The sequence below is a fragment of the Cupressus sempervirens genome, chromosome 9 (assembly GCF_028749045.1).
Source record: "Cupressus sempervirens isolate cs-2001-9-10 chromosome 9, ASM2874904v1, whole genome shotgun sequence".
NCBI classification, from domain to species: domain Eukaryota; kingdom Viridiplantae; phylum Streptophyta; class Pinopsida; order Cupressales; family Cupressaceae; genus Cupressus; species Cupressus sempervirens.
Window position 1 is genome coordinate 115,481,571 of NC_143126.1, and position 12,895 is coordinate 115,494,465.

General features: G+C 34.0%; 1 protein-coding gene across 4 annotated transcripts in view; it reads right to left on the reverse strand.

The window, feature by feature from the left end:
* Window positions 1-12,207: 12,207 nt before the first annotated feature.
* EMB2004 (RNI-like superfamily protein) overlaps window positions 12,208-12,895 on the reverse strand; it is a 71,588-nt gene continuing 70,900 nt past the window's right edge. For all 4 annotated transcript variants that reach the window (XR_016355895.1, XM_089799197.1, XM_089799198.1 and 1 more), the window contains 3 exons: window positions 12,797-12,877; window positions 12,598-12,699; window positions 12,208-12,516 (listed from right to left, as the gene is read on the reverse strand). Coding sequence is in view for 3 of the 4 variants with exons in the window: in XM_089799197.1 (XP_089655323.1) it covers window positions 12,445-12,516; window positions 12,598-12,699; window positions 12,797-12,877 (255 nt within the window). In the remaining variant the exon portion in view is untranslated. The remainder of the gene's footprint in view (window positions 12,517-12,597; window positions 12,700-12,796; window positions 12,878-12,895) is intronic.

Below are 12,895 nucleotides of genomic sequence, written 5' to 3' on the forward strand. Positions count from 1 at the left end.
TATTCGGAGTTGTGCCAACCCTATTAGAAGTTGTAGAAGGCAAATGGACCCACTATCCAAACAACTTCTGGGGAAAGACCACTGAACTCACTATCTAACTGATCTATGTAGTATTCCTTACAGAATAATAGAAATGCATTGCTCCTTATTTGACCTCTAACCAGACTTCTCCTCTTCAAATCTTGATACCAAATCACCAACTTCACATCCAATAATCCCTTGGATCATTACTCACATTTAACAAATACTTCACATATCACACTTGAATCCACTTCATCGCTTTATCGCCACAAGGAAAATAGCCTTCCTTTTATACCATATTGTCAAAAAAATTCCTTAAGTCGGCCTTGAGGCTTTACCAATTAATTATAATAGGACCTCATTAAGATTACAAAACTTTACATCTTTTCATAATTACAAGTTACTATTGGCTCACAATCTTTACAAATTTCCACACGTGTGACCTCAAACCTTGCACACTCATTGACATCATCATCAGATTGTCTATTGTCACTATTTAACTACACTCATCACAATTATATCTTATTTAAGAGATACAAATCAATCATCAAAAACCACTTAAAAGGTGTACTATGTCTTCTTACTATCTTTTATAAATCAAACATATCTTTAGCATGTCTTTGACTCTCTATATGTGCACTTATCCACGTCATTGGGATATAGTGTAGAACACATCCTTAACTATGCTTGACCTAATTGTTAATACATAGTCAATATGACCTCATGCTATGTCTACTAATCTTCTTGTCTTTGTAAAAACAATGTTATGTTGACATCAATGACAAACATAGTCATGAATGCAAATGCCAATCATGGTAACAATCACCCCAAGTGTTCTAGCAATGCTTAGGATACTCCCCCAAAGGAATACCATCACCCAAATATTGGCTCTTACCAGAAAGAATCTGTAATGCCTTTTCTCTAGCATTTTGTGGTATCTCCATCAATTTTTTCTTCTTTGGGATTTATTTCCCCTATGATGATGTTTTAGACTACTCTAATAGTTGTTCAGAGACCACCTCTAGTTAAGGAGAGTCAAGGTTTACTCTCCCCTCATCCTCCTTGGGCACCTCAGGAAATTTGGACATAATATCTTGATAATTTTCAATGCACTTATTTATCCTATCCAAATATCTTTCTTCAACAAAGAAACCAGTGAAATTTGGGTCAACTCTTCTCAATTCTCATTATATCTTCTCATTCATAGGTTCTTTCTTCACAAACATTCTCAAAAAGAAAATTTCTAATGAAATATTCATTTCATAATGGAGTATTCATAAGTAAATTATATCCCCTCATATCTCTCAGTGCATTCCGAACCACATCCTTTGGGTCATAAGTTTTAGGGGTAGAAAAGGGAAACCTATACTATCCAATAAATTCATGAATTTCATCTATTGCATCCTTCCCATAGTTTATGCATAGAAAAGTTCATTTATGTCTTTTAGGGCCTAAGTGCTCCGTGTCCATCATTATGAGTTGCCAACGAAATTCTATAATCCCTATCTCTTTAATATACTTTGGCAATACATGGGGAGACAAAGGACATCCATATAGTCTAATAACTGAAATTTGTTTAAATAAAAAGGCATCCCCCCAATTATGATTAGGTTGAAACTCATCATAACATAAACTAGGTTCGAGAAATTTTCTAAAAACATGAGGAATCCTTTCTTGATCCCCTCCCAACATATTCATCATTAGAAATACTAAGTCATTAAAAATGAAATTGAATCAAAATAAGGGTAGTACCATTTCCAACCCTAGTCCATAATTGCATAGGCAATGGCTCTCCAATGTCTTTAGTATAAATCTTTGTTGATATAACCAATATTCTTTTACAAAATCAAATGCATAAGTAGGGAGTAATTATGTAATTTGAAATTCCCCATGTCATTATTCTTTGCGGCCATTATTTCATTATGCATCGCATTTATTATGTGCCCTGTATAATCATACTCCATGTTTGTATACAGATCTTGGATATTGATAGCCATCACATAAATATCTCCACCTACATTCATAGAGCCATCCATACCCAACACTTTATACAAACCATACATAGTGTTCTTGAAATACCCACAAAAGTATTTAAGCAGTAAAATCTTCTCAATATTCTTTGGTATATCACCAAGTTTCTTCTTCTCTTTTGGAATGTGCCATAGCATAACCTTGTCAGTGAAATGCAATCTATGTCTCTAAAAATGGGCCTTATATTCTTCTAGCTTGAATTTCTGACCCATAGGCCCTTGTAATCCAAACACTTCAACAAAAGTTGCTTTGTTCAGTGTGCACAATATACTTCTATCTTTGTTGTGAAATGATTGTGTAACCGAGTTATATGCATTTATCAATGCCTTCAATAGATCAACATCAATGAAGACCTTAGGCACAATCGAATTTTCCAAGTTTCTATCCCAAGGACTTGAGGTTGGGGTCCTTTGAGTATTTTGTTGTAAAAGAATGTGAATAATTCATACCCATTTTTTCTTTGGGCATATAGTGTCTCTGCAAAAGGCATAAGGATCCTTCCACTCATAAGCATTAGCAAACTGCAAATTTGATGATCCTAGGAATAATTTTGTTCACTCTTTTGCATATACATTTAGATTTCTAACCCTTGTCTTGTTGCCTTTTTTGGAACTTCCTCCACTTCAAGCTTACTGGTCCTTTCTCTACCATCTTTCTATACTAAGAAACCATAATTTTTCTATTAAAAATTACAAAGTCTCAAGAATTGTTAGCTATGCAACTCTGAAAAAATTGAAATCTTTGTAATGGTAATTTTATATGATGACAAATGAATAGTCTTTATTAGCTATAGAAATCACCAACTGCATTAAATCCTTACATGCACAAAGATTTTGTTTTTCTAAGAAAAAATCTTTAATTTTAGACTTTTAGCAGAATTCATACAATTGTCCATCAACTTGCTTTTTCCAACATGATGTTATTTCATTGATCAAGACCCTACCAACCTTTCATTTATAACCCTTTGAACTTATGATCTTTTAAAACTTTTTATCTGCATTGGTTGCAATGTTACGCTCAACTATTATATTGACCTCATTACATCCTCATAATAGTAAGCAAATAATTAGTCTTAGCTTTGATCTTGTCGATCGTAACTTCAGACCTATGACTTTAATTTTTTCATTACCACTGCAATCACAAAGGGTAAACAAAATGTTTGCGCTCACATGACTCATCAAGCATCAATCATCCAATCATTCATTATGCACGAAACCTTTGTTCTAGTCTATCCACATGGCACATCTAACCCTTCAAATCTCCTTCCAAAGTTACACTCAATGAGTACATCATAACCTCAGACCTCTCATCATTTCCAAACATAAACTATTGTGAAGCTACACTATCACTTTCCTTCTTTCATCGTAACTTCAGATCTTCAAACTTACTAACCAGCCAACCATCATGATGCTACGATGACTAACAAAGAGCTTTGATCAAGACTCTTAGAACTATTTGATATTCCATATCTTGGACTAGCAAGAAGTTCTAATGCAATAAAGATGACCTCCTCGTGACTTTGAACCATTACATTTCACAAAGACTTTGACTGTCATGACCTTACATTGGGTACTTGTCATAGCTTCGGAACCGTTTGAGTCATATAGGGAAAAGACCTTGTGAAGTCACGCTCCCCTCTATATCGTAAGAATAGAACACCTTATGACACATACATCGTAACTCAGAATATTCTAGGAAAAGTATTTGATAGAAATTGAAAAACACTAAGAACCTTGACATTAGAGGCCAAAAAGAACATAGGAATGTTTTCGGGAAACCCTTAAAGAAATTAGAACAAGAGCTAGGATTTTTTGACTTAAAAAAATAATTTTAAAATCCTAGCAACACTTGAAACAACTCTAAGCCAAATTTCAAACAGATTGTCATTATTTTTTTTAAATGCCATAAAACTAGCTATTGGAGTATAGATTTTAATCTCCCCAAGAAGCTTTTTATATACATCTATATCAACAAGAAGTCAAGCACGGGTGGAATGAAGAATATCTAAGGACTCTTAATCCACCATTAGAAAAACTCCTAAACCACAACCCACTTCCTCAAGAACATAATCCACCCAAAGATAAACTGAAAGGTTAGGAAGCCGAACCCAAATAGACATCTTACAAAAAGATTTTGCTACGAGATTTGAATCATGATTCCAAGGTTTGACCATAAAAGAATAGTGACGTTTGGATTACCAAATCCATCAACAAAGAACCCTCTCACCAAAGGAAGCATTTGAACTAAAACTGATATAATATATTCCTAATGCTTAGATTCCAAGTATGGAGACTGAGAAGACTAGGCCCAAAAAAATAGTTTCCTCATCAAGATTTAAAACAATAGAATGGCATGCTCAAAATGGTTTAGGTACCACCTAACTGGTGACGGCCATCAAACCCCCACCAAAAACCAACCTTTGGGCATAAGAAAGCCCATCCTTAGCCACCAACTTAATACATCTTCCAAACTCTGAAGATGTGCCCAAGAAGCCCCAAGCAGCACCAATCTGAACAAAACCCTTGTTGTTGGCCTTAGCAACAATACCAACAATTGAATCCACGACTGACCCACAAATCATAGGATCCAATAAAATGATTGAAGACTCTTCATTACTAGTAGGCAACTAAGAAGATCTAGTGTCCACCTCAACAGCCAAAACAGGTCTAGCGAGGATTAAAGCCAGCAAAGGACCAATGGCAAAAATGATCTGCGAAGAACCACCAACACTGCATGTTGTAGCGGGGCCTCCATTGCCCGCCAACAACATAGTTTCCCTAATGTTTGTTTAATTTGTTATCTACTAGGTGTTTTTTATTTTATTTTGTTCAGCCCTCCAACAATGAGAGTATTAATTCTTGCTTGCACTATAGATACTTGCATAAATAAATATGGATCTAAATTCTACGTTTGGGAGATTTAGTATTCAATACTTGAAAAATATAACAACCTCAAGAATTTAATATTATTAAGTCATATATTTCATATAAGATCTTAAAAGCATAGAGACTTATTGGTATATTTTTCTTATTATATTTAAATTTCCCTATTCTTACAATTACAAAGCTTACAATCAACTCTCTAAATTTTCTCAATACTCACAATTTTTTCTACCTCTATATTATTTGATATATCTCTTAATAATGTAAGAAACTAATTATAACAATAAACCAAAATTGGTAGTGCAATAAAAGTAGGCTGGAATGTGGAAGAAATCCTAAAGGATATAAAATTTATTTTAGCAAAATTTGACAAATTTATCATACAGCATACTTTCAGATAGGGAAAATGTGGTTGACTCCATTGTTGATATTAGATTGGAGTGTGTTGGCCTATGTTGTTAGAGAATGGTTCACTATGTGCTTGACACCATAATATCCCTCTTAAAGAAGGAAAAAGTATCCTTAGTTCGCAATGGAGATTGCTAATTATATTTTTTTGGCACTTTTATGGGGTATTTGGACTTTACCTTACAAAGATGGAGGTTCTTTAAATTTGAATAACCATCATTTTTTCACCTACTATAAAATGTCTATGAGGTTATCGAGTGATATGTATGAGGATGGTACACATCACCTTGTGCCTATTAATGATGGGCTAAAGTGGCAATTTTTTAATTTAACAATACCGAAAGGCCATGTCCTTGGGGGTTGCGAGAATAATTTAAAATTAGGCTCGTCATATTTTTGTAAATTACATCCCCATTTTGAACTTAATATCAAGCATATTTATTCTTATTTGGAGCACTAATCACACGAGGGTACTACTTTTTTGGAGTTGGATACAAACAGAGGCACTAAAGGCAATAAATGCAATAGTTGTTGTCTTTTAATGAAGTTTCTTGTGTCTTTTCTTTTATTCCAACTTCAATTTGGGGTTCTTACAACTCTATATCATTTCTCCCCAAGCTCGTGTTGTTTCTTACATTACAATAAACATTTTGGCTTGAGCATTTAGCATCGAGGGGGACTAGGTTTGTGTTGAGACAGATAAATATGATGACCAGAAAAATAATGCCATAGTTTAGCATATATGTGAAGGAGGATTCGTCCTATTTATTGAATGCATAATGGGCTTCGATGAAATTATTTAACAACAATTTTTTTTCTCCTCAATTGAAAGAAGAGTTACCATGGGGGGTATCACATTCAAGGTGAATGAGGTCATTTCCCAAGCCACTAGCCTTTCAATGGAAGGGTGCAAATGGAAGAAGACGAGTAGGATTTAACCTTAACCAATTCTTTTGTAGAAAGGAACATGTCATATTGCAAAGAGATTATGATTGGGAGAAATTACTAGAGCCCTAGGACCTATTGTGCATGATTGTCATGAAATAGTTTTCCCTTAAAGGAACATTTGGGATATACTGCTATTACCATTTGCCTTTTTTAAATCACTCCAAAAATCATTTTACTAGCTATATTTTGTTTTTCCTTCTCCACTTGTCCAAGAGTACTATAAGGATGTTGTGGATTCCAAAAAGGATGGTAAAAACTACACCATCATGTTTGAAGGCCTCATGTTTAGGTTATATCATTTCCATCTTGTGCTTTGTTTGTGACAAACATTGTTGTGTAGAAAACCCCTGTTTCCTCAACCCCACCATCAACTAGTTTGATGAACTCCCTTGGCCCAAGTATAAAAAATGCATTAAGTAGTCTACCTTTAAAACCCAAGTCTCCCTAGACAATTATCTTAACATGGTGTCTTTGGAAATGTCAAAGGAGAAGAGGAATTAACCCTTCTCTGGTTATGAAGACCAAAGTCCCAAAGAAAGCCAAATTTAAAATCTATAAAATTGGTTCAAATGTGGAAGTTATGGAAGATACATGTACCCCCCGTTGTTCCACTAGACTCAAATGAAGCCTCTTAGATAGGGGAAGAATTTGAAAGAGGAGTCGGTGTCAAAGGATGCTAGAGGTAGCCAAAGCAAGAGCTTAGAGGAAAAATTGTGGGTGAATCAATTATCCAAGGTCCAGATGTATAAATAAAACTTTTCACAGCATAGTGAACCCATTCATATCCATGCATGTATCCATAAGATTATGCAATCACTAAAACTTGTAGGTTACTGTCAAATCAATTTGCAGAAATGTAAAGCATGAAACATAATAGATTCATCAACACACTTGACACAATGATTTACGTGGAAACCCAATTTGGGAAAAATCACTAGTAACATGCTACTCATTTTCACTCTTCTGAAGTGATGCCCTGTGAAAGGCCAACCCTGTTAAAGGTTACAATACACACTGTTAAATGTGACCTGGTTAAGGGATTTCAATCACCCTATTAGAAGTGAGCCTTGTTAGAGGAGTTTAGGCCATTCACTTGGAATGCCACCCGGTTAAAGGATTTACAAATGACTGTTAGGTCAACCTTACTCCAAAGGATTTACCCTAGACTGATACAATTGTTAGAGAGTAACAGTAGAGCTTTGATCTGATACAACTTACAACTTCTCTTGCAAATTACAGATCTCTATTCAATCCTCAACTTTGCTTGGCCTTTATACTTTGCAGCTCTAATAGCTTGTTCACCCTTCAAGCATTCATCTCCTTAAGCCTTCTTGCTTAACATGCCATTGCAGACTCTTCTCTTGGGTCACTTGATGAAGCAAAACCCTTAACTCCTCTACCTTAGGTTCTCACACATGACAACTTTTGCTTCATGACCAGACATTCCTATAAATAGGAAATTAGGATATTTTCCCGCTCAATTTCCATCGTCCAAATTAGGGTTTGGATGGATTAGGTAGGATACAATGTATCTACCCTATGTCTTGTATCTCTTCTAAAAACTTCTCCTAGAATCCATTTGAATTCACCTCAAAACGATTTAACTCAAATTTTGTGCCACTAGCTCATCATCCTTATCTTCCACCTGGTTCACAAAATTCAAGAAATCAAACTTGTTGGCTCAAATTCAGCAAATCTTCGATCTTTAAAATAATGCAGCAGCTCGACATTATCAACCTTCTAATGCTCGGCACATACTGCGTTGCTTGGCATCTATTATGAATTCACTCGGCATTAATTGTCTCGCTCGACATCCACTAGAATTTGCTTTCACTCGGCTCCAACTGACTTTCTACTCGGCTTGCACTATCTTTTCTCGACACCTACTATCCACTCAATCAAGCTTGGCAGACAAACATTTTGTAATTTGTTCTTCTAAACTTTCTAAGTGTAGCCAACATTTGTAACCTTAAGTAGATTACCAATACATCATGTCATCACTGTCTTAATTGACCCTTATACTTCATTACATAATCATAACTCAACCTTTCCTCTAGGTGCTTTTGTTACATCTTATTGATCAAATCATCTTCATCAATCAACTAAGTGATAGTACTTGAATCTTATAAGCAGTTGTCTTACCAACAAATAGTAGGTTTGACATCAGTGACAAAACAATGATTGAAACACAATCTTCTTCAACAATCTACCTCTTTTAGTGATCTCTTTCAATCAAATCTCAACAAAAACTACCAAAGAAAGAGGCCTAGTTTATTACGAACATTAGCTCCTCCCACATTTCAGAAAGTTTAGAAACAAAGTCTATAGACCTAGCGCATAATATGGAGACTGAGAACAAGGTCATGTCTCATGTTACAAGAAACAAATCATAGTTGAAGGGGATTGTAGCAAATGTGGTGTTGTGTGGGAGAATATTGGTAAAATGATAAAGAAAATAATAGGCATAAAATAATAGTTTTCATGAGGTTTTGTGTGATGCACTTCTCAACCACTACTCTTTGTTTATTGCAAAAGGACATGTTGGGTGAGGACACCAAAGGTAACAACTTTAAAGAACTTTCTAAGTTCCTAATCAGGGATTGGGAACAGATGATGTTGTCGAAGAAATGCACGCAAAAGAAGGCTTTAGTCTTTTGGTTCATGTTATCTTTTTATTGCCTTGCTAGCACTCACTCTGAAGGCCTTACTTTAGTTTTAGTCTACTATATTGATACTTAGTTGATATGGTAGTGTTGCTTTTACTTAAAACTTTTGGTAGTCTACTTATGTTGGTTGTAGTGTTTCTAGATATTACAACTAGTAGGTTTCTAATGGTTTTTTATTTGGAAGTCATGGTAATGGAATCTTTTGATCTTATGTTGTCAATGTGCTCATAATGTGAATTCGTTGATGTTACCCTTTGGGCATTGTACTTAGGGACATCACCCTATTTTTTGTTGCTTTCAATATCAAAAATAATAAACTAATACACTAAACATAGTTTGTTTTGAAACATAGAAAATAATAACATTTTTAACTTCTATTTTAACCCTTTTATTTCTTGAGCTATTTTTTATTGATCCTATTTTAATAATCACTGAAGTCGGTCATTAGATTTCATTCTTCTACATTTTTCCCATCTTTAAAATTGTTCCATTTTTTCAACATTGTTGTTGATAATTCTAGATGCTAACTTTAGGATTGATGATGATAGTTTTACAACACACTAGACACATTACTTTAAAGAAAATACAAGACAATAATCCAAATTTGAAAGACAATTCAAAATATTTAATTTAAAATCATTCAAAATCATCTCTTTCTACTTTTCAAAATACAAAAACCTCAATAATACACTATTTTAAATCAAATATCAATTTACACATTAGCTCTCAGAGGTGGACTACACGATCAAGTCATTAAAAATACAAATGGCAGTCATTTGTTCAATTTGACTAGATTTACCCCCACAAGGGGAAGGGTAACTCATGTGAATGGAAGTTATAGCAATTTGTGGTAGAATTGTTTTCTGCAAACCTCATCAAATAATAATTCATCCATAAAAAGAAAAACTAACCAAACAATAAAATAAACTAAGACAAAATTATTTACTAAATATTATAATAATGTAATATATTAAGGCTATTATTAAAAAATATAATCGAGGAATTCCTTCAAAATAACTTTTCACTTAAGTCATATTAATTTTGAAATTTAGTTAGTACTCTCATAATGTAGCTTTCGGCTTTAAAGTTATTTTCAATTTTTTTGTTGTATTGTAGAAGATTTGAAACAAAGATATTTTATTAAATTCATCTTTTATCTAAGAGGTACATTTGACAAGGATTTTACTATATCTTTCATTTTTTGAATCTAAAGAACACCTTTTTGCTAACGAAGTGATTTACATATGATATATCTAACAATTGTACAAAACTTTTTTACAAATATGGGTCAATGGGGAAAACTACACAACTAAATTCTAATAGCACTATCATAAATTGACTTGTAGAAAATATTCCCTACTTGTCATTTGATGAGCTAAAGGTGCTTTATAATGAATGGTTCACAAGGCACAACAATTGCTAAAGGATTTGTAAGGGATAGCAAGATATGTGGACTTACCTAGGAGGAAACTTCATGGTTAAGTTGCTTGAGCTAGAGTGATACTAGGATAGATAAACTCCCAAGAAGGCATGGCGCTTTACCCTATGAACATCACGTTATACTATGAGTACTAAGTGTTTCATTCATTAATCATGAGAATGGGTTCTTGTGAACCACTACTCATGAAACATAGGACGATTAGTTTGACTAAAAACTTACAAAGTTGATTCCTAATACCACTATCACAAGACTTGCTATGAAAAATATCTCCTACTTATCAAACATGGTTTTATTAGGGAAAGTATGTTTTCATGAAAGAAACAAGATTAAGAGAACATCTTGCTATTATTAAATCTAGCGAACGTGTCAAAATCATAAGAGAGCTCTATGTTGCACTATATAATAAAAGAAATTAACATATGGATCGACCCACATGAGTGATCCAACTTTTCTCAAAATGTTAAAGAGTACCAATGGGAGGTTGGCGGGGAACTTCCAACTTAGTATTTGTTAATAAATTAGAGTGATGAATAGGGGGCAAATTTAGTTCAAACAACAATTGTTCCATACAATCTAGATCAATCAACAATTGCATCGGTTTTCGAATATAATGTTACTGGTAACAATGAGGTTTGTTCCAAGAAACAGCTATGAATATGTAGATTCACATGTAGTGCTCTTTACAATAGTGTATAAACATATTCATGTAGCTTCAATGAGCTCACTCCCACAAAAGACAATTCCATATAGTGCTTAGTGTGACTAGTTATGTGCCTCAAATCATATCTAGTGTATTATGTAACAAACTTTGGTTAATACACTGTTTACTTACAGGTGTTCGGATTGCAAAGTGTAACGTACTGAATGCATTTTGAATATTTTCTATTGAACTGTGAGTATATAATTATCAATAGTGTCAATGCACATGTACTCTAAATCTTAGGATGATATCAGAATAAGAAATGAATGTCAGGTATATACAACATAATATGTAACTAATATATTTGATTGAAAGGTAATTAATTATCATAAAGATTTAAACAATAATATGAACCTATTGAATAAATAGTTTATGTACATTAGATTTTTATTTATGTTTAGTAAGTTCTTAAATCAATAATCAAACAATTATTTAAACTTACTATTTTTATAATTTTTGGATTGGTTAGTACTTTAAGATTTTGTAAGGTAGCAGACAAACAAGGAGAGAGGAATTACCAAACACACGAAGATATGCCACGAGAAATTAGGGTTTTTGGAGCTCAATATAATAGTGCAGGAAGAATAACATCAGGGCTAAATGTTCACCAGCATCACGGCCATTTAAAGGTGGAAGGCGATTATATCATCCCCTTCTGCCAGTCTTATGTTCGCCACTCCAAGCATAGTTAAGAAATATACTGGGTAACAGTTAGCCACGCTAGCAAGAATGTTTTAGGGCCCTTCTAATGGTAATAATTCTAACTAAAGCAAGCGGGCTCCAGTCAAGTGCTTTGGGTCAGGGAGTGGAATAAAGCTTAAGGTTTCAATTATCCTTTTCTTCTAGGTGGTAGTGAGTTGGTTAATAATTTGCTGATGTGATGTACGGTGTTGTCTGTGATTGTTATGGCTAGTAGATTATACAGGTATTTTAAGCTTCATCTCTGTAATCTGTTGTTGGAAGCTATGTACTTATTGTTAAGGGGTCCTATAGAGCCCACATTATTATATCTGTAAGAAAACACAAATTAAAATAAAAATGATTTTTTTTAACTTTACTTAACAGCGCAAAACTCTCTTCCTTAATGAACTTCAAGCATTTCTCCAATAATTTGAACTTCAAGATGAATACCCATGTAATTTATTAAGTTTATTTAGCCGCAAAGAACGACCAAGAATTAAATTGGATTCCCTAAATTCATCATTGAGGAATTAATAGCAGTAATGTGATACGGATGAACTTTCATCTGTAGATTGCCATCTACAAAAGCTAAATTTGAATTGAATGGTGTGGACTTCGAACTCTAGGAACTCTTTATGAATTCTACAAAATTGTTGGCCTCGTGGACTAGAAATATATGTTCACCTCTCTACCATCGTGTATTTCACTTACATGGTCCCTGGCTTCTGTCAAAGCAACCTGTGAATACAAGAATGTCAAAATGAATATAGGCAATACTATGAATGTAAATCTCACTGTACAAATGTTGTTAACAGTTACCTGTCCAAGTTTCGTGAGAAAGTTACTTGACAAATTAATTGAATTCAGAGCAGGATCTTCATTAGCCTTTAGCGCCTGAGCTAGAGCAAATGCTCCCTTGTCCTGTTCAAAATATTTATAAACCTTGTGAACATGCCTACAAGGAAATATTTGTGCTTATTAACCTGGATAATTATGAATAGGGTAACTCAATCCATACCCTGATTTCATTGAATCCTAAATCCAAAGATGTTAAAGCTTCATTGAGCACCTTCAAGCTCCTGGCCAAGGCCATCACACCCTGCAATATAGAAAAATG